Consider the following 26346-nt stretch of genomic DNA (forward strand, 5'->3'; position numbering starts at 1 on the left):
ATTATTATTATTACTACTACTGCTACTACAATTATTACTTCTTCTTACCCACCCTTTATCCTAAGGTCCCACAGCAGGTTACAACCACTTAAAATTATATATTAAAAACAGTCTAAAACAAATACAATACCAGGAGTTAGCTAACAACTAACAAACAATTCAAGAAGTCATATCTGAGTAGGCCAGAATATTAGCTTCCAGTATTATTTTTATAATAATAATGGGAAGCTTCTAATAATGGGGGGAAATATAAATAAGATATTAAACCATGCAAAGGGTGACAATCTGGCACAAGCATGACAACTCTAAGAGGGGAAACAGCAGAGTGGAGTGCCTGCTTGACCCTTTTGGTTCCAGCTATTCTTCTGCTCAGAATCCCAGGCTTTTCCATCCGTAAGAATGGGGAAACCAACCCATAATGAAATCCAATGGCACCAGCCTTCTTTTAGAACAGACACCACTAATAGAATAGATTTCTCCTCCCACCTGCAGCTCTCCATGTGCCTTCAAAACCTGCTCTGGAGGGTTGGGAGAAGGTCCGGAGCAGATTTAGAGCTTGGGATGGACTGCAAGGCAGGAGTTGGGAAGAAAAATTGGCATTGATGTCACACTATGGAACTCTGTGTACATGTACATTTAGTTTGGCCCTTAGTGATCTGCATGCACTTGTGTGAATGAAGGTGACCTATATCAACATATTGTTATAGCTCCTGGGTAAATCACCCTTTGTTAAGCTGATTATCTGATACCTGCAATGATCAGCTGACATTCCCTGAATGGGTACAGCTTATGAATTGAAATTACTTTTCCCAACCCATCACCAAGTAGAGGGGCAGAAAACTATGGTGTTGCGGTTTGAGCAGTTAAGAGAGACAGAGAGTTGGAAGTTCTTCTGCTTAACTATGCCTGAGCAAGAAGCAGCCTGCAGGAGGCTACAGAAATCTGAGCAGTTGCTGTCTTTGTGAATCTGATGCATGACTCGTGGTTGTGCTGACCACCTATGGCAGCCTATTGCTTCCAATAAGTTCTCCTCCGGGCAGAATAATTCTCCAGCGTGCTCTCTTCCAATGAACACTAAATCCTGTAGCACCCCCATCTCTTGGGGAAGTGAGGGGTGCTAAATAACATAACCTTTCAGTATCTAAAACCACCTATTAATGGAAATAATCTGATTTAAAAAGTGTAAGACGGCACTTTTCTTATCAGATGTTATATCAAAAATAAACCTTACATCAATATTCAGCTTGCCAACCCTTAGGCATCTGGCAGTGTTGGGATCATCCTGAACCCCTCTGGGTAGAGTGTAAAGCGCTTTAAACCGATCATACTCCTCTCGATACTTTACCTATGCGGAAAAAGAAAATGGAAATCCAAGTTACTTAGAATGATACATCATTCATACGACATCTTTAGGAATGTGTTGCTTGGGTACACTTACAATACTGGCATTGTGCTTCAGTTCTTTGGCACGGACAAATGGCACAGCATCGGGAGGCAATGTGAAACCAGTGGCCTTCACTTTATCCCAGGCGTCCTTGTACAGGTTCTGTAGAGGCAAGAATCAAAGTACTGTGGTCTATATATGCTACTATACACTAAGGCCTTGTCTACACTGGAGCACCTGCCTGTCTCCCCATTAATGTAGGTGTGTATACAGGATGTCCTCCCCATCAAAGTGTTTTCCTGTCCTCTTCTTTAAATGTGGGGCCTTCTGCTCCTGGGAAACATTGAAATCCAAGGATTAAAAATCCCACATTTAAAGGGGGGGGGCGGATTTGGGGAAATGTTGGGATGCTGAAGATGTCATGTAGATGCCCTTATTATTAACGGGGACAGGAAGGTGCAAATCCATATTTACCTCTGGTGTAGACAAGCCCAAATATTTTGAGCTGCCTTAGAGTCATTATCTATGAAGCCCCAAAGCAGTAAGAACCATGAGTAAGAACCAGATATTAAGACACCTTTTCTGCCTTTTAAAGCAGAAAGGCCTAGAGCTACACATTCTTTGACATAGTCAGGGAAGGAAACAATTGCTTAAATCCACACAAACAAAATGGATACTAAAAATCATGGCCTTCCACACCCCAACTTAGAAAAGGCAACCCAAAAGGAAAGAAATTTCAACACTAAACATCAAGCTCAGGTTTGATCTGTCATCCTTCAGGATGGGGAAATTCCATAATTTTTGGAGCAGGGCTGAAAAAATTCAATTTCTCCTAAGTGTATTGTGATTAGCCACAGGTGGCAATTTCAAGAGGCATACCAGATTGTAGGGATGTAAACCCAGGTATGCTAGCCCCGAGTCATGCTGTGTTCCAACGTCCGGTGAAAACATTCCCCTTTTGCTGGGTCCTCAGACAGCAGTAGCAATATGCTGTTAATCAGAGACCTGTGTACTGTGAATTTTAATTGAAATAGTTCTAATCTGTGTACAGCACTCTGCATTGTTGCTCCGTACTTTGGGTTAAGCCTCCCTGACACCATGTGAAGGGAAGAAATAAATATTGGCTAGCATACCCAGGTACTTATAGCTAAAAGAATTCCAAGATAAACCACCACCCAAAAACAGCCCATCTCATTAGCCCTTGAAAATAAAGTTTAAACACTCACACTACTGAAAAGGTGCTTGAGGTTCTGAATCCTATCATGATCAACTGTTTCCAAAACTGTGGTATATTGGTCCTTCATTTTATGGTATTGTTCTTTGTATTTCACCTATAATCAAAGGCAGATTCAGTCATTACTGTAGTTCCCTTTACAATTCAAGGGAAGGGAAGAGAATGAACCAGGGCAAAGGAAAGGAGGAGAATGACTCACGTCGCTAGCATTGATACCACTCTCAATAGCAGTTACATAAACTGGAGTATCCATAACCACACCATAGTTCTGTAAATTGTCTTTTCCTGCTTTTGTGTAGAGCAACTGTGAAACCAAAGCAAAAAGAAGGCATTAGGACAGAGAACAGCTACACTGGATTATTTAGCAACTCTAAGCACACTGTGTAGCAATAGGATTCCTTCTTTGGTTTCTTTGAAGTCCCTTTGGCAGGTATGGGGAATAAATCACCTTAATATAGCATAGTGCTACTAATCAGATGTGGTTTTTTAAAAGGTTAGTGCACTTAGCACTTTCAAGGTAGCTAACGGCTGTTTTAAGTACAGTGGCTTGCTTTATTCTCTGGAAGGAAAGATGGCCACTGTAATATTTTAATGAATTTATGCCTGCATTTATCCACAAGTGGGAAATTGCAACAATTCTAAGGATTTGTCTTATACTGAGTCAGGATCATTTGGTTAAGTACTGTCTATGACTCTGATTGAAAAGAGCTCTCTGAGGCCTGAGGCAGGCATCTTTCCTAATCCTGCTACCCAATATTCTTTAGCACCTCTATGAATGGGAAATGGTGCAAACCCCAAACTGATCAAATAAGGAAACCTTATAGAGAGACATGGTTCCCAGTTCCAGCACCACCACCACCATCCCCAGGCGAGATCCATTTGCTTACTTGACTCTGAAGATCATAAGACTTCTTAGCGTGCAGGATTTGAGGTGTGTCCCACACATAGCATCCAATTCCCTTCAGCCATGTTAAGTCATCCTTGTACACAACCTGCACATGACAGTAGGGGGGGGGGGAATGCAATGAACTCATTATACATTGTTTCAAACATCTCCAGTCATACTAATGTTTTGGTCCAGTGCAGAAAAGTGAGGAGTGGAAGTGATATAAGAGATTTACGTGTATTCTGGGGCTGACTGCTTGGGTTCCAGATGACTTCTACCATTCCCACTTTGATAATTCTCTTAGAATAACAGTATTTCTATAAAGCTATAGAGTTCTTCAAGCATGTTACATACATCATCTAAGGCTGCTGTCCAAACATGCCACTGCAGAGCAACCACTGCAGCTGCAACCAAGCCATTCACGGTGGTGGCAGAAGGTGGAGCAAGCAGATCTGGACTCATTCCTGTACTAGCTTCAGGCTGCCATAGCAACTGAACCTGGAACATGCCTGATGTGAGAGCAACTCAGGATCCAGCAAATCCTGGGCCAGTTCAGTACACTGAGACGGTATTTGGCCATAATGGTCACCTATCCCTCATCAAATTGTCCATTGGGCTGAGATATGAGGAATGATTTGCCCAATGCCTTCCTATGACTTTATGGGTCCAGCAAGATTTGGGTTGGATGCTTCTTCTTCACGAACCACACTACCCCAATTTGTAAAGCAAAAGAGCAAGCTACTCACAACACCACCTTTTCCTGCTTCTCTATAGCAAATGAAATGGTTCTCAATTTGATCGGGTAAATACATACGTCGCTTAGAATTTCCTGGGCTCTTTTAGCCATAATAACATCGTGCTCCTCGGGTGAACAGTTCCACTGATGGAGGTAAGTTCGGTATTCAAGGTCACTAAGGATGTACTGGCATTTCTTAGCCAAGACGTGGTTTATCATGTCACTTGGGATATGAATGTGTGCCTTGGTGTCCTCATAATTCTTCCTGTAGGCCAGCTAGAAATCAGGAGATTAAGATGGAAAATTTATGTTTGTTTTTTCACATTATTCAGACTCAAGGAAGAGCCCCACCCAACAACAACAACAACAACAACACTACTTACCGCACTCCTTATTTTTTGGAAAGCAAGAGAATGGACAACACTTGGGAAATCATTTATTTGTGTCCCAGCCAGATAATGGCCCTTCTGCTTCTCATACCCTTCTTTATATTTGAGCTGTGAAGTGCAAACATGGGACACGTTAGATAAGACACATAGCAGCCCCACAAGCAAACAGTGGCAAAGTAGTTAACGAAGGAAAGAAGGGTCACACTTACCTCGCTGTTAATGTAATCGGCATGTTTGGCACCGACAATAGGGATGTAGTCTGGAGGCAGAGTGTACCCAATGGCCTTGGTGGATTCCCATGAATCCTTGTACAGGTTCTAGACGGCAAAAGGAGCACATGGGATATAAATGAGCAGGATGTTTTCCAACAAATGTAATCATTGGAGAGCAAAAGCAAATCAACTAAACCACTATGCATTCTCTACAGCACAATCTAGGACTCTTTCAATTTTTCCATAGCACAACACTATATAAATACTTCCCTGAATTAAATTTCATTACCTTCACAGGGTTGTCTACTATATGTCTAACTATATATGGCAGCAGCCCTCAAGGGTCTCAATGAGATGTTCTTTCCAGCTATACCTGGAGCTCCCTGGAGCAGAACCAAAGATGTTCTGCACTATGTCCTAGTGCTGTACCACTAAGATATGGCACCTTCCCAATGGGTGAAGCTAGTAGATGGGGACTTGTCTAAGCTAAGGACCTAAAGTTCCCTACCTGTAGCACCTATTTTCATACAATATCCTCAATGTGCTGTTCACCCAGAAGCCTGAAACTTTATCATCGAAAACAAACACTTCCTAATTTTGTGAAAACAGTAGGCCAACTTTTGTACAGAAGGCTACATTCCAGTCGTGCAGAAGTCAGGACTTTCTACACATGCACAAGCAAGAGGATTGTTGCAATGAAGCAATCAAGGAGAAGGTGGAGAAGGATCACAGGCCTGGAAGGGATCACAAGTGGCCTGAGGTTCCCTACCCCTGTAGTAACACATTGAGTTTTCATTATTAGATACATGAACAGCCAGAAACTTACATCACTGTACAGTTTAGCCATATCTCTAGAATGACTCAGGGCTGGAGTGTCATCAGAACCAATGTAGTGGCCTCTTTCAAGGTTAAAGGTTTCTTTGTATTTCAGCTAGAGAGAAAAATTAAATAGAGTCTTAACCCATCATTCCACGTGCTACCACACACACACCAGGATGACATATTCAGTATGCTGTGCTTCTTAAGGGATGAATGTCTTAATCAGCTTCTTGATGCATGAGGTGAACATACTAAATGCTTCATGCTGGGGTGTTTTCTTTTATCCTTCAAATTCACTAAGTTATGAAGATCATTTTGAGCTCCTTTGAGGTGTCTCGTTGTTTACCTATTGTCAGGGGCTCAGGAGTGGAGAGCGAAGGGGAAGAATCCGAGGGGAGCGTAGGAGAAGAGGACAGTGGGCCGAGGGATTCCATGAGCCTCTCCAGCGAATCGGAAGACTCACAGAAGGGGGCGCCAGTGGCCAGGGGTAGGGGGTTCACAAGGGGAACGCCCCAGGAGCAAGGGGGCAGCAGGGACTCCCAGAGCAGTAGTTGGAAATCAGGACCAGCTTCCCCACCAGAGCAGAGTGGGGGGGAAGAGTCCCAAGTATCGGGGCCAGTGCATTCCCCACCAGGGAGAGAAGACGAGGCAGGGCTGACCACGCCTCCATCGGAGAGTCGGACAACGGAGGGGAGGTCAGATCCGGCCAGTATCACGGAAGAGGGAAGCAGTGACAGAAGTAGTGTAACGGTTAGGAGAAAGGTCACTGGGTTGGCGCGAGAGGCAAGTTCAAATGTACAGGAGCGCGGGACAGCAGAGAATGAGGATTGGGAACCGGGTCCTAAAGCCCGCCGGAGGCAGGGGGAGGAGCTAAGCGACTCAGCGTCGGAAGAGTCCAGAAAGGGCAATGCCCCAGCGGGCAGGAGGACCCAGAGGAGGAGAGAGCAGCGGAAAAGGTGGAGCAGGGCTAGGATCTTAAACTGGTGTCAGAGGGGAGGAGACTCAGACGGGACTTCGCCGATCTAGGGTTTAAGACGTAGGGCTGCACGCTGCGGCTTTGAAATGGAAATTGAACTTCAATAAAGACTTTTGTACATTACGACAGCCTAGCGTTGGTCCTCTGTGAGCTGGGACCTAGAGGCAGCTCTGACACCTATGTTTGTTATTACTTCTGAATGATATAGCAAATTCAATGTCATACCATCATTTTGACAGAATTATTCTATTTATTTATTCTAATACCTTTCTCCCAAGACAGCACACGTTAAAACAAATTATGCAACACATATTCTGTTTAAACATTTCATTCTTCATGAATTGTGAGGCAACTCTTCCATACGCCATCTTAAGGGATATGCCACAAAAAATTATTTACACAAAAATACTGTCATTTCCTTTCGCAGGACTAATTTGGCATGTGGTCGTTTTTAAAATATTGTCGTATGTTCCTGAACATTTGAGTTACACAAATACCTTCATAGTTCTAGCTACGGTGATCACTAGACATGACACTTTTATAATATATGAAAGTATGTATTTACTCAGAAATTCTGATTTAAAGGATACTTACATCACTCTGATTAATTGCGTTTGCCTTTGCCAGAACAATAGCTGGAGGGTCTTCCACAGGTGTGAAATTGGCAAAATTATTAATAGCCTCTTTTGTGTAGAGTCTCTGTAGGTAGACATGATTAGATTATCATAAATAACAGTAACAGGAAATGAATAGGATGCTGCCACAAATGTGTGAAAATTGCATCTTACCTTATCAATCAAGTTCTGAGCGTTCTTCACTTTCCGATGCTCCACTGAATCTAAGGGAATCCAGCCACAGCCGCGGATCCATTCCAGATCAGATTTATAAATATTCTGTACATATTAAAAAAGTTGAAGAATATTATTCACACCTATGCAGACAAAAGGACAAGCTGAGCCTTGATTTCCCTTCCCAGGCAATTGTTCTTGGGTATACCAATATCAAACTCTTAAACTGGTGCGATCTGATTGCAAAAATCACTTACATCGCTTTGAAGGTCATATGCTTTCTTTGCCTGGATGCAGTCATTCTGATCAGGGTGACAAGTCCATTCATGAAGGTAATGGCGATACGGAATTTCACTGACAACATGCTGGCAGTCTCTGGCTGCAATGACGGACAGTATATCTGGAGGTATATGAATTTTGGACTTGGTTTTGTTATATGCCTGTTTATACAATCTGTCGTTCTGGATCTTGCCGGCATGTTCAAACCACACCAGTTTCGGGTCCTCTCTCATATTATTGACACCGACGTAGTGACCTCTTTGGTGGACATAGTCTGCCTTGTATTTCAGCTGAAATGGGAAAACACAGGTTCTTTAAATATCTGCACTGGATCTTTCCTAATCCTAACTCTCTGGGTTATCCTTATGATTTCATGAAAGCATATCTGCTTTGTTTACTTGGTGGTCTTCCATCTCTGGGAATAGCATGCAAGAGTTTTCTTTAAAAGAAGATGAACCACTGAAACGAAAGATATGAAGGATGGGCTCTTTGATAGCGACGGAAATCTGTATGATTTTAAAGCTAAAGAGTGTTTACCTCGCTTTGGACATCACTTGAATGCTTGGCATGGCGGATAGGCACACTGTCGTGAGGCAAAAGATAACCAGTAGCTTTCTCTCTTTCCCAATTCTCCTTGTATAGATGCTGTAAAACAGAGAATTAAAGGGTTACATAAGGACTGTCACTGATTCCATTAAAACAAAACAAAACAAAACAAGGAAAGTACATACATGATTAAGAATCCTGGCTGCTTCTTTAGCTGCATCTAACTGTGGCGTGTCTGTCAGCGTATAGTTTGTCTTGATGTTATTCCATTCCTGGTGGTACTTAATCTGAAAAAGTAAAACATACATAATAACAGTCTTTTAGATTTACAAGTTATATATGTATAACTAGACTCACACAATAAAACTCAGTGAATTTTTAAGGCCACAGTTTCCACAGATACATGGTTTAGTTTTTGTGGATGAAGAAAATCTGTCCGACGTGCGTACACTGAACTGAATCAAAATAAGAGGTAATACTTACATCACTTAGTATTTCCCCGCCTTGTTTGGCTGTGATATAATCAACCCTGTCAGCCACTGGTGTAAACGGTTGTTTGTCAACTTTTGTGCGATACAGTCTCTGTGCAGAAATAAAAGAAAAGCAATGAGGCCATACAATTGATTGCACCAGCAATAAGTGAAAAGAGAGAGAGTTGAGGGGAAAATATTCAAGGACAGGGACTGTCTCCTTTTTAATGTTTATCTTGCTTTCTGTCCTCTCCAGACCACACTCAGTAACAGAACCACCACTGCTGAGTTAGGATCTCTCATATGATAATGAGGCACTAACTTTCCAAAAAGGTTTTTCCCCCCAAGTATAAAATATCCAGACCTTAATATCAAGGCTAGATATTGCCTATCCAAGCCCAAAGTGCTGGGTGAATGAGCCAAAACATAAGTGGGGAAACTCAACCTCCTGTTCCCCCCCCCCAACAAAATTACTTTTGGAACCACAATAATAAAATAATAATAAATAATAACAAAATTTTATTTATCTCCCGCCCTCCCCAGCCGAAGCTGGGCTCAGAGCGGCTAACAACAGTAAAATGATGCAACATTCTAAAATCAGTTCATTATAAAAATCAGTTCAAATCAGATTAATGGCAACCATTGGGCTCTGTGAGGATTGCCAAAGAAGGGGGTTAGGTTGTGCCCAAAGGCCTGGTGGAACAGCTCTATCTTGCAGACCCTGCGGAAAGATGACAAGTCCCACAGGGGCTCTTGTGTCTCTTGTGACAGAGCGTTCCACCAGATCGGAGCCACAGCCAAAAAAGCCCTGGCTCTGGTTGAGGCCAGCCTAACCTCTCTGTGGCCCGGGACCTCCAAGATGTTTTTGTGTGGGGAGGGAGGGGGAGATAATCCTGCCTCAGGAAATAGCTACGCGAAGGATAAGGTATAGTAACAAACAAGAAATGTCACTGGCAGGATTAGTTTTAATAAGCATCATTCTTTCCCAAATATGGGGACGCAAGATGGGGACACTAATGCCAGAAAGTGGAGCCTCCTTATTGAAGAAATTATCTAGTCTGCAATCCTATGTACATTTACCTGAGAGCAAATTTTTTTGATCTCAGTGGGAATTATTTCTGAATATACACTTATAAGATTGCGCAGATAACAGGTCTTTTGTATACTTGACAATATTTTGACATGAATTTGCTTTGACTTGCTTTCTATTTTGCTAGATGCCATGTTTTGTTAGACTGACATGCATTTTGCTATTTTGTGCCAGTTGTGTTGCTTTCTGCTTTGCTTTTAGCCACTTTGGGCTTCATTTGGGAACATCAAAAATATAAACTTAAATGAAATGCAAACAAAAGAAGGCCAATTTAAGAAGGTGGCGGACTCTCCTTCCTTGGAAGTTTTTAAGCAGAGGTTGGATGGCCATCTGTCATGGAAGCTCTAGCTGAGATTCCTGCATTGCAGAGGGTTGGACTAGATGACCCTCAAGTCCATTCCAACTCTAGGATTCTATGAAAATCTCTGCGAATGATACTTTTAACTAGTTGTTATTACCTCACTTAAAATGTCCTGAGCGTGTTTGACGTGATTGACAGAGACAGAGTCATTTGGCATCCAGCCAATTCCACGCATCCATTCCAAGTCAGATTTATAAACAGCCTGCAGAGTCAGGGGAAAATAAGAACACTTATTTGCAACACTTTTTCCCCTGCATGGAGTGTTTCATACCAAACTTGATTGTTTATCTAAAAGGGAAAAGAGGGCTTGTTTTCCAAGAGCCTACAAAAAGAATGGGATAATAGAAAACTGAAAGGAGGAACTATTCAGGTACAGAATATGCCAGGAACAAATATTACACTCCCCACTTTGATTATGCTGTGTCTACCACCATCTTGCCTTCTGCAGAAGGCAAGATGGTGCTATATCCTATGTTTGCTCGACATATTCAAATCAGGTAATACAATCATGAAAAGAATGAGAGCTCAAATCTATACATAATGGAAAGCAATTAACTTTGTATGCATGGATGCATATGCAGAAGTGAGGCCTCAATGTCCTTCTGTGTGCTTTCTTAAAGACGTCTGATGATTGTCCAAACAATACTGAATTTATATTTAAAAAATTCACATATAGTATGGATCTTACCTGTTCACACAAGTATTCTAAATATTTATTATTTTTTATGAAAAGGAATGTAATAATTGTGGAGACAAAATATCAAACACTTATCATTGTAGAGGCAAATGAGAGACAGAGAGTGATAGACAAGAAGCTATCAAGAAAGAGGAATTTCAGCAACAACCAAATCACTCACGTCACTCTGTAATTCATACGCTTTCCTGGCTTGGATGACATCATTCTGGTCAGGGAGACACGTCCATTCATGCAGATAGCGGCGGTAATCAATGTCACTAACAAGCTTCTGACAGTTCTTGGCCAGCAAGACGGACAGCATGTCAACAGGGCTGTGGATCTTCGTCTTTAATTGATTATATACTTTCTTGTACTCCCGCTCACTTTGCATTTTAGCTACATGCATAGCCAATACCATCTTGGGATCGTCGTTAATGTCTCGGCATCCCACATGGTGTCCAAGTTGCTTACGGTAGCCTTCTTTGTATTTGTACTAATAGGAGTTGAAAAAAATACATATACAATTAGAATCTTCATCTTCGTTATCTCAGACTGTAGAAAGATTGATAAGATTGGCAAGAGTTTTCCATTTACCTCTGTTCCTAAGATGCTAAACAAAGGCTGCATTCATGCTCACATTTACTTGCAATCTATTGAGCAAATCACATATTTTTGAATTCTGTGTGTTACCTATCCTTTACCTGACCTTTTTTTTTGACCAATGGCAGAGCATAATATTTCATCAGGATAGTTGACAATTTATTTGGAGCACATGCACAGCCTTCGCCAAGATGGCACCCTTCACATGTTTTGGACAACAACGTCCATCAGTCATGTTGGATGAGGCTGATGGATGTTTTAGTTCAAAACATCTGGAGGGCACTAGGTTAGTGAAAGCTGGCCCATAATGTCCTTATATCTTGCCTTGAACTGAGAACTTTAATATATTTTCTGTTTCCTGCATTTTAATTCCATTAGATACAAAAGTCCAGAGACAATGGATTACCAAACACTATCAAATTCTATTTGCATACTTACATCACTGGCAATTTCTCTTGAGGCTTTGGCTGTTTTGATTGGGACTGCATCTGCTCTCAGGTCAATATATTTCTTCATGTCATCCCAAGATTCCCTATAAAGTTTCTACAATAAAAAACCAAAAACATTATATTGTCACTATCCTCTTTCAGCACTTACATATATATGAAAGCTCACTGTCAATCAGCTTTTACTTTTTCCTAATCACTCCTGTTTTTGCAGGTAAGAGTTACAGATTATCTCCATATAAAACTATGTAAGGAAAAGTATTTAAACTGCATGTAAGTAACTGTGGATAACAAGTGCTAACATCTGTTTTGTGGCATCCCCACAAGCACAATAGATTGCCAGTTTGCACCTATGCAGGTGCAATAACCCACATAGAATTTACATGGGTGCTTGCTGCATAATGAACTTGTAACATCCAAAGCCCACCTCATCTGAGTAACTGAAGAAGGTTGTAGAGTTGTAACATAAGAAGAATGGTAGCAATTTACTTACATGGCTCACATTGATAGCATTAGCCCTGGACAGCACAATTTCTGGTGTGTCTGGCATCACATGGATCATAACTTTATCTTTATCCCAAGCTTCTCTGTATTTTGCCTGGAAAAAAACATCGAAATTATCTCGTAATTCCTTCTACACCAGTGCTCACATTACTACATACCGTATTTTTTGCACCATAACACTCACTTTTTTCCTCCTAGAAAGTAAGAGGAAATGTCTGTGCGTGTTATGGAGGAAATGCCTATGGGTGGCATGCCTACGGATTTTCCTCCTCTAAAAACTATGTGCGTGTTATGGTCGCGTGCGTGTTATAGAGCGAAAAATATGGTAATTTCCCTTTAACTTTAGGAACATGAATACCTTTTCTATTAATACAAATAGATGTTTCATGTTACAAACTGATAGGGAGGTTTGTAGCACACTTAAAATAATGTCACATTACTCAAAGGAGTTACATACAAGACTCAGTTGCTCAGCGTTAGTTTTGGCAAGGACAACTTCAGGCGTGTCAACGATGTTGGTAAATTTCAAACGATCCCGAGGAGTGCGATAAACGTTGTCACTCAGAATTTCCTGGGCGAATTTCACCCTCTTCACTATTGGAGACTCATGTGGGATCCATCCAACCCCCCGGAGCCATTCCAGATCTGATTTATACACAGCCTATGAGAGAAAATTTCAGAGAGGCAGAGCAAGATATTTCAGTTCAATTCAAAAGAAATACTTCATGTGGTAAACACTGTAGAATGAATGGAACTTCAGAAAGTCAGGATAAACTTGTCTCAATTACATCATCAGGATCTAAGCAGTACTATCTCTCTGGACTAGGCCAAAATGTTTCTTTGACCTTCACTTGTATTTCACACCAGCATTTATAGCTTTGATCAGCACTATGCTGACTGGGGAGTTGTGGACCAAAACATTTGGAGAGCTCCAGACATGTAGATTGGGCTAGATAGAGTGGGCAGAAAGATAATCAAATGCATACATATGACAGCCCTCCAATCGGTTATGGATTCATTAGCTATTTTTAGATATGCCAATCTATCACATCACTCTTTTCTGTGTTGGACATTCTGAATTAACAACATTTCAGTTCTTCCTCCCAAGGTACTCATGATGAAATCAAGTGAAGATTAAATTACATGAAAATGTGACAAGACAAGTTTTCATTAACACAACAAAGTAAAAATTAGGAAAAGGAAATCTTCCACAACTATCTATCATAATGTCTCTTTTGCTTTCTGTCCCAGCCGTAATGTGTGTTTGCAAAAGACAGATATACTTACATCACTTTGCAAAGGACAGATATACTTACATCGCTCTGTAGATCGTAGGCCTTCCTTGCCTGGATCACATCATTCTGGTCGGGCAGACAAGACCACTGGTGCAGATGTTGGCGATAGTCCACCTCACTTACTAAAGACTGGCATTGCTTGGCTGCTTGGACAGACAGCATGTCCACCGGTATAGTAATATTGGCTTTGGATTTGTTGTAAGCTTGCTTATACAACCGGTCATTCTGCATCTTCAATACTTTGGCAGCAAATGAAAGTTTAGGGTCCTCCTTCACTGAAGGGCATCCAATGTAGTGGCCTTTCTGTTTCTCATGAGCTTCTTTGTACTTGTACTGAGCAGGAAAAAGAATTGGAAGTTACAGTTATTTGATCAATTTCCAGGAGAAAAGTTAGAAGTTCTTGAGGCTTCAGTTTTTAAGGGATTTAGCTATGGAATAATGAGAGGGTAAATAAAACATAGTACAGCTCCCTAATTCTGTCTTTATGAAATATTTACCTGGATTTGTTATTAGGGATGAGAGAGAAATGCGGTTCATTTTACATTTAAAGTCACACTTCCATAATTCACACTTTATGAATACTATATACAGAAGTGTATATGTATTAGGAAAAATTCGCACAAAAATGCTGATGAATTTTTATTAGAACTAAAAAAAAAACCCCAAAACAAGTCAATGTGGAAATGTGGAGAATTGACATTTTTGGCCACCCCTAATTGTATACATCCTGAGCCTAAGTAAAAAGATGTATTTTTTTTCAAATAACCGAATATATATGTGGTTGCACATTATACAAAGTCACAATGTCTTTTGAAAGGCACAGACCACTTTGTTTAATAGTGAAAAGCTACTGATGAAATTTGGCTATCCAAATAAATAGTTCAGAAATGGCAATCATATGCATTTTTACTTGGAACAAAGCCCAGTTGGGCATGGTGGAATTTACCTATCTGAGTAAAAATGCATAGGATGGTGTGCTCAGGGTGCTAAACTTGATTTGGAAACTATGCAAGATTATTTTATTATTATTATTTAATTAATTTATATACCACCTTATACACAGAGGTCTCTGACATTCCACAACTTAAGAGAAAACTTAAAGTGATTGTAAAGAAAGGGGAGGGGGGAACACTTGGGTGTTTTTAACAACAGGAAGCAACAGATTTAATTATTGCAAAGTCTTTACAGTGCCAAATATCTCCAAATTTATCACAGTTAGCTCTTTGGCATTTAAAATAATGGACTATATTAAACTTTCTGATTGTTTGAAAGAAGACACTTTCATAAATTGTAAAAGAATGGAAAGAATGATGTCATAGACATGCAGTAGAGGATCTTGTATATGGGTGGATAAATACGGTTTTGAGGCTGAATTATCAAATTGTTCATATACTTTGACATGTACACTCATCATATGAAAAGATATAGCCATTTGAGAAGTAAATGTTACATAAAAGAGATTGTACCTCACTGGCAATTTCTCTGGAGGCTTTGGCATGCTTGACTGAAATAGCATCACCTCTTATGTCGTATCCTTTTGCTTTGGCCTCGTCCCAGGCTCCAGTGTAATGTTTCTGCAATCAGAATAAAATGCACAGTTTTCAATGTAATCATAAAATACATGATGAAAACCACTATAGACATTCCTCAATCAACACTGCGATCCAATCCAGGTTTACTTAGAAGTAAATTCAACTGTGCTCAATGGGCCTTACTCTGAAGTAAATATGGAATGCCTAGGACTGCAGCCAAAAGAGTAAAAATGTGAATGCTGTGTAATATGACACATACAAACACTGCATAAATATAGCTTATACAGATATATTTGTTTGCATGCATGCATACGTCTTATATAACTGACGCTGACAATTTATTTGGGGCCTAGATAAGAAACAGAATGATTGTGGGGAAGTACAATTTAGTAATAAAAGAGCTTGACAGGCAGAAGATATTAAAGAAAGACTGACATTATCCAAATCACAAAATCATCAAAGCGTGTAACAATGAAACACTCTGACAACGTTGGGATTTGGAACAAGTCAGTCTCTTTTTAATATCTTCTGTCCATGAAGTTCAGTTAATTCTCTTTATTACATCTGAATAAAAACTCACAAGTAAGACCCAAATGCCTTCTTGTTTTTAAGAACAGTTAATGATGGGAAGTTGCATTTGACACAGTTGAACAGGTACAGATGCATCACTACACACATTCCACTCATGGGTATATAGTTAGTTAATTCTCTTACATTGCTGATATTCAGAGCATTAATCTTGGACTGCAGCATCCCAGGGGTGTCTGAAGGAAGATGGAACTGAGTCTTCTCTTTATCCCAGGCTTCACGATACAGATTCTAAGAAGGAAGTGAAGGCAAAAATGATTGCAATGCATTACAAAAACCTCTCATTTTTCAAAGGTATGCAACTATAATTCACCTGTTCCCAATACCAATTTGTCATCATAACGAATACAGTAACTGGGTAATTCCCAAGCTTACCTCACTGACTTGTTGGGCATTGATCTTAGCCAGGACAACGGGTGGTGGGTCAGCAATACTTGTAAATTTCAGTGCATCTGGACGTTGCTTATACAATCTGTCATTCAGGATATCTTGGGCGTGCTTCACTTTGAGCACTTCCACAGAGCCCTCTGGCATCCAGCCAATACCACGCAGCCATTCTAGGTCTTGTTTGTAGACGTTCTGCAAAGGAAACAATTATTAACAATATGGCTGAAAATGTTTCCTCCAATTTATTAAGAAGGCTGTTGCTGCCTCTCCGGCTCTACCCATCATAATACAGAACTGCTCAGCTTCCATGGCTGGTCAGTCACAAGAAGTACATACCACTAATGTGGGTATTAATAAACAGCCCTCTTTTTATCCCTTTTCAAGCTGTATATGGCAGAACAACAGTACTGGGCATGAGTAATACAGATTCTAGTAAATAACTCCAACTCAGGCAATCCAGTAAAGGAAAAATAGGCTGCTTAATGCAGCTTAAATGAATTCTTTTCACACCTAAAATTCTCTGGAATAGAAAGTAAAAGACCAATTGAAATTGACACCTCTAGAAGCATTTAGTTCTATGCAGGTGCCACAAATTCAGGTTTTGGTGCCTTACTTCTTCAGATCATGGTAGAGTCAATTAGCTTTGTATGCATGGATACATGTGTTGAACTGAGTTCTCAATAACCCCTTGTGTTCTTTCTTAAAGAAGTATGATGATTGTACAAACAATACCGAATTTATATGTTAAAAAATTCACATGTACTATGGCTCTTAATATGTGTCACGTGTTCACAGAAGTAAAATGTTTATTACTTTTCAATGAAAAGATATGTAAGAATTGTGGAGACAAAATATCATTGTAGAGCCAACAGTAATAATCCACCAAATGTCATGACAGAGGAAAGAGAGTGATAGACAAGAAGCCATCATAAAAGAGATATTGCAACAATAACAAAATCACTCACATCGCTCTGTAATTCATATGCTTTCCTGGCTTGGATGACATCATTCTGGTCTGGCAGGCAGGTCCATTCATGCAAGTAGTGGCGGTAATCAATGTCACTAACAAGCTTCTGACAGTTCTTGGCCAGCAAGACGGACAGCATGTCAACAGGGCTGTGGATCTTCGTCTTCAATTGATTATATACTTTCTTGTACTCACGGTCACTCTGCATTTTAGCTACGTGCATAGCCAATACCATCTTGGGATCGTCGTTAATGTCTCGGCATCCCACATGGTGTCCAAGTTGCTTACGGTAGCCTTCCTTGTATTTGTACTAATGGGATTTGAAAAAATACGTATACAATTAGAATCTTCACCATAGCTATCTCAGACTCAGAGCTTTTTTCAGCTGCAACTCACTTCTGGCACTTCTCAGTTGGGTGCCATTGTATTGGTAATGTAAATATTCCGCACATGCATAGATCTTTGAATTTTACACATCCTTCATCTGACATTTTTTTGACCAACAAGATGAAAGCTTTGGTCCTAAGAGATTAATATTCTACTTCAGAAACCTTCATCAGGATACTGGACATTTTACTTGGAGCATATTTAAAGCAAACAGCAGCCTTTGCCAAGATGGCACCCTTCACATGTTTTGGACAACACTGTCCATCAGTCATGCTGGATGAAGCTGATGGATGTTTTAGTTCAAAACATCTGGAGGGCACTAGGTTAGTGAAAGCTGGCCCATAATGTCTTTATATCTTGCCTTGAACTGAGAACTTTAATATATTTTCTGTTTCCTGCATTTTAATTCCATTAGTTACAAAAGTCTAGATACAATGGATTACCAAACACTATCAAATTCTATTTGCATACTTACATCACTGGCAATTTCTCTTGAGGCTCTGGCTGTTTTGATTGGGACTGCATCAGCTCTCAGGTCAATATTTTTCTTCATGTCATCCCATGATTCCCTATAAAGTTTCTACAACAAAAAACCAACAACATTATATTGTCATCCTCTTTCAGCACTTACATATTTATGAAAGCTCACTGTCCATCAGCTTTTACTTTTTTCTAATCATTCCTGTTTTTGCAGGTAAGAGTTACAGATTATCTCCATATAAAACTATGTAAGGAAAAGTATTTAAAGTGCATGTAAGTAATTATGGATAACAAGTGCTAACACATCTGTTTTGTGGAATCTCCGCAAACACAATAGATTGCCAGTTTGCATACAAACAGCTAAATAAATTCCTTCCAGTAGCACCTTAGAGACCAACTAAGTTTGTCATTGATATGAGATTTTTGTGCATGCACACTCCTTCAGATACGGAGTGTGCATGCACACGAAAGCTCATACCAATGACAAACTTAGTTGGTCTCTAAGGTGCTACTGGAAGGAATTTTTTAATTTTGTTTTGACTATGGCAGACCAACACAGCTACCTACCTGTAACTAGCTAAATAAATGCAGGTGCAATACCCCACCTAGAATTTACATGGGTGCTTGCTGCATCCAACTTATAACATCCAAAGCCCCCTTCATCTGAGTAACTGAGGTAGGCTGTAGAGTTGCATCGTAAGAAGAATGGTAGCGATTTACTTACATTGCTCACATTGATAGCATTAGCCCTGGACAGCATGATTTCTGGTGTGTCTGGCATCACATGGATCGTAGTTTTATCTTTATCCCACGCTTCTCTGTATTTAGCCTACAAAAATACAGAATTATCTGTTAATTCCTTTCCGCTGAATAATTAAAATAATGTCAGGTTGCTGAAAGGTGTTACATACAAGACTCAGTTGTTCAGCGTTGGTTTTGGCAAGCACAACTTCAGGAGTGTCAACGATGTGGGTAAATTTCAAACGATCCCGAGGAGTGCGATAAACGTTGTCACTCAGAATTTCCTGCGCATATTTCACCTTCTTCACTTCTGGAGATTCATTGGGGATCCATCCAATCCCCCGGAGCCACTCCAGATCTGATTTATACACAGCCTGTGAGAGAAAATGTCAGAAAGGAAGAGCAAGACATTTCAGTTCAATTCAAAAGAAATACTTCATGTAGCAAACAGAATGAATGGAACTTCAGAAAGTCAGGATAAACTTGTCTCAATTACTTCATCAGGATCTAAGCAGTACTATCTCTCTGGACCAGACCAAAATGTTTCTTTGACCTCCAGTTATATTTCACACCAGCATTTATAGCTTTGATCAGCACTATGCTGACTGGGGAGTTGTGGACCAAAACATCTGGAGAGTTTAAGACTTATGTAGATTGGGCTAGATAGAGTGGGCAGAAAGATAATCAAATCCATACATATGACAGCCCTCCAATCGGTTATGGATTCATTAGCTATTTTTAGATATGCCAAGTCTATCATGTCATTCTTGTCTGTATGATGTGTTGGACATTCTGAACTAACAACATTTCAATTCTTCCTCCCAAGGTACTCATGATGAAATCAAGTGAAGATTAAATTACGTGAAAACGTGACAAGGCCAGTTTTCATTAATAAAGCAACTACAGATGTTATCAGCGAAACAAAGTAAAAATTAAGAAAAGGAAATCTTCCACAACTATCTACCATGATGTCCCTTTTGCCTTCTGTCCTAGCAGTGTTGTGCTGTTTGTTTGGCTTTGCAGAGGACAGATATACTTACATCGCTCTGTAGTTCGTAGGCCTTCCTTGCCTGGATCACATCATTCTGGTCGGGCAGACAAGACCACTGGTGCAGATGTTGGCGATAGTCCACCTCACTTACTAAAGACTGGCATTGCTTGGCTGCTTGGACAGACAGCATGTCCACCGGTATAGTAATATTGGCTTTGGATTTGTTGTAAGCTTGCTTATACAACCGGTCATTCTGCATCTTCAATACTTTGGCAGCAAATGAAAGTTTAGGGTCCTCCTTCACTGAAGGGCATCCAATGTAGTGGCCTTTCTGTTTCTCATGAGCTTCTTTGTACTTGTACTGAGCAGGAAAGAGAATTGGAAGCTTAAGAAATCTGACAAATTCCAAGGAGAAATGTTAGTAGAAGTTCTTGGTATTTCAATTTTCAAGGGATTCGACTATGGAATATTCAGGGGGTAGATAAAGCATAGTAAGGCTCCCTAATTCTGTCTTTATATTATAAAATATTTACCTGTACTTGCTATTAGGGATGAGAAGGAAATGCATTCCAGTTTGCAGTTAAAGTCACACTTGCATAGTTCACACTTTTTGAAATGAGAACCAAAAGAAGCACAACTATGCTTTGAAATTCACATTCTGCAAATTTTGTAATGCACATCTGTGGCCAAGTAGTGCATGCTGAAATGGATACGCTTGTGTAAAGTATGAATATGAAAACATGCATTAGTGAAAATCATACAAAATTTCATTAGGGAAAATGGTTTTGCAAAAATGTGCATATTAGGCAAAATTGCACACAAAAATTATATTAGGAGAATTTCTCGCTAAGATGCTGATGAATTTTCATGAAAGCTTTTTTAAAAAAATACAAGCCAATGTGGAACTGCAATAATTTACTATAAATGGCTGTAAAATCAGATTTAATATGTCTGCTTGAAAATATGCCTGCCATTTTGGGACCAGTTAAACTAAGATTGTGAAAAATAGCTCATCTTGGCTTATCTTTCAATAGCCAATGCTGGAAGAAAAGAGCTTGAGAACCAATGTAAGCACATTTTAGGATGTATCTGTGCCAACAGTCTAAAAACTGAAAATGCTAATCTAAAATCAGTTTCCTAATATTTACCAAAATATTAGCCACCTGTTTAGCCTTATAGGAAATAACATTACAGAAATAATATACAACAGTTGACAGTACCTCACTGGCAATGTTTCTCGAAGCCTTGGCATGCTGAATTGCAATGGCATCCACTCTTAAGTCATAACCTTTTTTCTTGGCTTCTTCCCACCCTGCTTCATAATGTTTCTGTGAAGGAAATGAATAATGCAGCATTCATGTCAGCGTATTTCAAATTTTTTTTAGTAAGGGTCCTGAATATTAACTCATCTGTTTAATATCTTCAGGTTGTGATTCTAAGTGCAAGTAATGGTAAATTTGAGCAATCAATATGAAAAAACAAAAAATGTATTGACTTAATAATTTATGAAAACATGAATTGGCCTCATTATAAAATAGTAAGTCAGTGTGCCGAATAAAATCATCGCAGTAAAGCAATAACATGTTCCAAGCACAAATGCCACAACAGAACCACCACTAAAACATCATTGCTTGGGAAGGCCTTTGTGAGTATGTGTGTTTAAACCAACCAGAGGAACATTATCACTGTAGATGCCCATTGTATCTCTAGGGGAAGGTCATTCCATGGGACGGGACGCATTAAATATTACCATGTTGCCTTTTCTTCCATGTCAAGCTCCCACAATAGAATTTTATTGCTATGGTGTATACATGTATTCAAACATATAATGTATCATACTCAAATAAATGTTGAAAAATGTATGTTTTTATACTGAGCCTAAAAATAAATGAGTTAAAACTGAGGAAGGAAGGGATAAAATGAAATATAAAATTAAACCCTCTTAGTTACTGCTATCTAACTTCACACTAAGAAACATTGCTATGTTTTTCTAATCTTCACTGTTATGGGAAAGATCAAACATCATTCCAGTAGATGTGACAAAACTTCCTCTCCGTTGCCCCACCCAATCTGCTCCAGAAAAACCCCTAGCTTCATATAAGCTATCAACAATATCATATTTTTCACGTTAAAGACCTTCCTGCTTCCCACCTTCCATTTGTTTGCTCAAGTCTAGGGAATCATGAATTCAGTGGAAGGGCATTACTCACAGCTAATCAGAATTGGTTGCTACATAGAGAACTGAATGGACATTTCATTCATTCATCCTTTGGTATTCTCAATTCCAATCATAAAACAATTTTAATTGAAAGGCAATTCTCACCCAAACCCCTTATTTAAAGGTCAGAATTGCTTTACAGATGTATTCACATTTAATTCTTACTTTGCTGACGTTCAGAGCATTCATTTTGGACAGAACCATCTCAGGAGTATCAGCTGGAAGAGTAAACTGTGTCTTTTCTTTATCCCAGACTTCACGATATAATGCCTAATGAGGGGGAAAATACAGTATTTCTTTCTGTTATAATATACAAAGTACATATTGAGATTATACATACAAAACTCTCCATACAAGCTACTCGTGTAAGCGGCCTAGTCGTGTGTGCAGCATCGCATATGGCTTTTTTATTTGGGATTTATTAAAGAACAGCGGCTACTCCATTGTTAGAAAAATTGCAATGTTTGGCATTTCTAATCACAGAAGCAATCTTTTGCGAGACCTGCCCCTGCATTTATGTTCCTCAACAGTCAGAAAAAGATACAGAAATATGTTCCAAATGCAGAGTTGCATCCAATAGTATCTTTGCAGTTGTAAGGAGGTACTTTTGTTTGATAAAGATGGGGCACACAATTTTCATATATGCCCACCTACCCACTGCTCCTAAGGCTTGGGAGACCTTCTGGCACGGAAGGATTCAATAGGTAAGGGAGTGTGGCAAAATGAGATGTCACTATATATGAATGGTATTACCTTTCACAACTGGAAAGCTGCTACTGGATACAACCTATACTTTTTGCATTGCATTTATTTGAATAAATAAAGGTGTTTACTATGATAGCAGTCAGAATGGGACGGTTTTCAAGCATTAACTCAGTTTAAAGGCTCTCTAGCAAAGTGTACAGATCATGAAACAAACTGCAATCTCTGCACCCCAATTGCCCCAATGGAAAGCCTTCTTTGACTTCAGAGGGATCTAAATGTGATCTTAAATGAGAGCATAGGCAGCCTCAAGTGATTGTTGAAAATCAAAGCTGCATGGGTTTTGTGCTTATTATTTTCATATATCTCACTTGATTCCAGCATGCCGGAGTGAGCATCTAGAAGGACATTCTCCTCACACCCAAAACGCAGATACCCGAGGACCAAAAGGCAAATGCAAAGTTTCTTACATTGCTCTGAAGCAGAGCATTGGCCTTTGCCAAGACAATTTCTGGAGAATCAACAATAGCGGTGAATTTCACAGAGTCTGGTCGTTGACGGTACAGTCTGTCATTCAGGATCTCCTGGGCCTTCTTCACTTTTAAGACTTCCAAAGAACCTTCTGGAATCCAACCAATACCACGCAGCCATTCTAGGTCTTGCTTGTAGACGTTCTGCAAACAAAACAATTGGGCTATTAACAATATGGTTGAAAATGTTTCCTCCAATTTAAGGTCTGCCAATTCGTACTATCATATGTTTGATCCATCCCATGCTAAATCTTGAAGACTAGGGGTGAAATTAATGGACTTAACCATGGTTATTAATTTCAGTGGGTCTACTTTGAGTAAAACTGAGGTGAATACTACACTTGCTCTAAACACAACCCTGGTACCAGGCCCAATAACTCTTACACTGCAGTCCTTAGCATGGTTACATAAAAGTCCCTACTGAACAAAGTGTGGCTTGTTCCCTAATTATTGTATTTAGGACTGCTAATCCAAATTATTTGTAGCAGCACCAGCACAAATAAGTTTAGGCACTTTTACTTACCATATATTAGTTTACATTAGTTTTAGTTGTGTGTTTTGTTTTGTTTTAAAGTGTTTTAAATGCATTATAACATCGTGACTCCAGATGGCGCTGTAGAGTTTTGCCTTTCTGCAACGTGATTTCCCATTATGAGGTTTACAACGCGTTTTCCTGAAATGCTTTTATGATGTGTCTCAATCCAGCCCAGGGACATTGAAATTTGATCTTTATTGATGCTCACTTTTTACAGCCTGCTTAACCAAGTAGAGTGTTTCTGTGCAGCCCTGCAGTTTTGCATAAGAGCTTCTGGACTGAAACGCATCAGACTTTTATTTCTTTATGAATAGTCTAAGCATATTTTATCTCATTCAGAAATTTGCAAAGCTATGGAAACATAGGAAGCTGTCTTTATATCGGCTCAGACTATTGGTCCATCTAGCCTAGTCCTGCCTACTCTGATCAGAAGCTAGGGTCTCAGGCAACGATTGCTACTGATGTTCTAACTCTTTTCAACTCAATATGCCATAGACTGAACCTGAGAGAGCTTCTGCTTGCAAAGTAGGTGTTTTGCCACTAAACTGTGATCCCATTCCCATGAACCCAGGTGCTTTATGTTTGCTTTTACGTACATCACTCTGTATGTCATACACTTTCTTAGCCTGAATGACGTCATTCTGGTCAGGCAGGCAGGTCCATTCATGCAGGTAGTGGCGGTAATCAATGTCACTAACAAGCTTCTGACAATTCTTAGCCAACAGGACTGATAGCATGTCAACCGGACTATGGATCTTCGTCTTCAGTTGATTAAATACTTTCTTGTACTCCCGATCGCTCTGCATTTTAGCTACATGCATAGCCAACACCATTTTGGGATCATCTTGAAGGTTTCGGAACCCGATATAGTGCCCTTTCTGCTTCTCATATGCTTCTTTGTATTTAAACTGCAAAAAAGAAAAGAAACACATTTTAGAGCTATTATTACTATTATTAGTATTTATTAATTAAAAGCATTGGACATGCTTGCTGAGACTAATAAGAGTGGCAATCCAAAACTTTTGTAGGGCATCAGGCTGGGGAATATTGCTCTTGTGTATTACAAATGTTGAAGATATCAACATAGGGTCAGTCGAAAGGACCTGCATCGCCACCCTAGAAGACCGAACACCTTTCCTTTGAATTAATTATTTCTATAATAGTCATTTTGAAAACCACAGGGTTGTTACTTGCATTTCTTTGCAGATGTGTGTAATCAACACATCCACTTACATCACTAGCTATGTCCCTTGATGCCTTTGCAGATCTGATTGGAATTGCATCAGCTCTCAAGTCATATCCTTTCTGCTTCGCCTCTTCCCATCCCTCGATATAAAGTCTCTACAGAAGGAGTCATAAAAACAACAACCATGAATGAAAGCTCACTCACATAGAATTTGTGCATATACAGTGTACAGAATCCCCAATTATTTAAGAAAACAGATGCATTTTTAAAACCCATCCTTAAAAAAATGCTCTTACATGGCTAATGTTGGCTGAGTTTGCCTTTGCCAGCATAATCTCTGGGGTATCTGGCATGACATGAATGTTTGTTTTATCAACATTCCAGGCTTCAGTGTATAATCTCTGTGGGAGAGCAGAAGAAATAGTTAGCATTTTGTATTTTGAAAAGCATCAAATAACATGCACTCTTAGGAACTGATGCTATTGCTACTATATCCATAAACAAAAAATGTATTGTAGCATGCCCGACAATATAAATTTACCAAATAATACCAGGATTTTCTAACTAAAATAATTTTGTTAAATCATATTTCATTATATTAAATATTTTGTTGCCACACTTACTCCTATCTGAACTGAAATCGGGCTCCGGTGGTGCGGCGGCAGCAGGAGGCCCCATTAGCTAAAGTGGTGCTTCAGGTTAAGAACAGTTTCATGTTAAGAACGGACCTCCGGACCGAGGTACCACTGTATTGGCATTAGAGAACACACACAGAGAAGTCCTAGAAATGCCTAATCACAAGACTCACCTTGTTCATCGTCTCGGCATTATGTTTTGCCAACTCCATCTCCAAAGAATCTGTGACGCTGGTAAACTTGAACTTATCAGGTGGCTGTCGGTACTTCCTGTCACTTAGGATTTCTCCTGCTCTCTTTACTTTCTCAACTTCCAAAGAGCCAGAAGGAATCCAACCAACACCTTTCAGCCATTCCATATCTGATTTGTAAAGCACCTGGAATATGAACACAGATTATCCTTGCATTCAGAGAAACTATCAACTTCACACATAACAACTACTATTGCAGGGGAACATTTCTGGGTTCAGTGGTGGAGCTTCATGCTCCAGCAGCGGGGGGCAGAGAGAAGGCGGGGGCAGGGTTGGTGCGTGTCCTGGGGGCGGGGCGTGCATCCTGGGGGCGTGGTATGCCGCCTGTAGGGGCGTGGCACCCAGCACGGGCAGGGGGCAGCTGCGATGGCACCTTGCTGGGATCGCGCTGCCAGGGTTGGTGCGCTCCCCCCACATGCCTCTTCCTCCGCCAGTGTCTGGGTTATAAACTTAGAGATGAAACATTAAATATGTGTATACTTAAGGACCAATACATCACAGTTACAACCACTATAACTCCTGCTT

At 39.9% G+C, this 26346-nt stretch overlaps 1 protein-coding gene across 1 annotated transcript in view; it reads right to left on the reverse strand.

Moving 5' to 3' along the window:
- Positions 1–26346, reverse strand: part of NEB (nebulin) — a 157416-nt gene that overhangs the window by 60683 nt on the left and 70387 nt on the right. Inside the window, exons 70-105 of the mRNA XM_083702309.1 lie at positions 25744–25947; positions 25232–25336; positions 24983–25090; positions 24346–24657; positions 23155–23358; positions 22148–22252; positions 20985–21092; positions 19814–20125; positions 18944–19147; positions 18757–18861; positions 18028–18132; positions 17164–17475; positions 16187–16390; positions 15938–16042; positions 15158–15265; positions 13713–14024; positions 12854–13057; positions 12386–12490; positions 11885–11989; positions 11028–11339; positions 10268–10372; positions 8733–8831; positions 8435–8536; positions 8241–8348; positions 7682–7993; positions 7425–7529; positions 7231–7335; positions 5668–5772; positions 4839–4946; positions 4624–4737; positions 4319–4516; positions 3506–3610; positions 2818–2922; positions 2611–2715; positions 1439–1546; positions 1232–1345 (exon numbers count right to left, since the gene is read on the reverse strand). Of these exons, the coding sequence (XP_083558435.1) occupies positions 1232–1345; positions 1439–1546; positions 2611–2715; positions 2818–2922; positions 3506–3610; positions 4319–4516; positions 4624–4737; positions 4839–4946; positions 5668–5772; positions 7231–7335; positions 7425–7529; positions 7682–7993; positions 8241–8348; positions 8435–8536; positions 8733–8831; positions 10268–10372; positions 11028–11339; positions 11885–11989; positions 12386–12490; positions 12854–13057; positions 13713–14024; positions 15158–15265; positions 15938–16042; positions 16187–16390; positions 17164–17475; positions 18028–18132; positions 18757–18861; positions 18944–19147; positions 19814–20125; positions 20985–21092; positions 22148–22252; positions 23155–23358; positions 24346–24657; positions 24983–25090; positions 25232–25336; positions 25744–25947 (5637 nt within the window). The remainder of the gene's footprint in view (positions 1–1231; positions 1346–1438; positions 1547–2610; positions 2716–2817; positions 2923–3505; positions 3611–4318; positions 4517–4623; positions 4738–4838; positions 4947–5667; positions 5773–7230; positions 7336–7424; positions 7530–7681; positions 7994–8240; positions 8349–8434; positions 8537–8732; positions 8832–10267; positions 10373–11027; positions 11340–11884; positions 11990–12385; positions 12491–12853; positions 13058–13712; positions 14025–15157; positions 15266–15937; positions 16043–16186; positions 16391–17163; positions 17476–18027; positions 18133–18756; positions 18862–18943; positions 19148–19813; positions 20126–20984; positions 21093–22147; positions 22253–23154; positions 23359–24345; positions 24658–24982; positions 25091–25231; positions 25337–25743; positions 25948–26346) is intronic.

This window comes from Podarcis gaigeae (genome assembly GCF_964106915.1).
Source record: "Podarcis gaigeae genome assembly, chromosome: 1".
Classification (NCBI taxonomy): Eukaryota; Metazoa; Chordata; class Lepidosauria; order Squamata; family Lacertidae; genus Podarcis; species Podarcis gaigeae.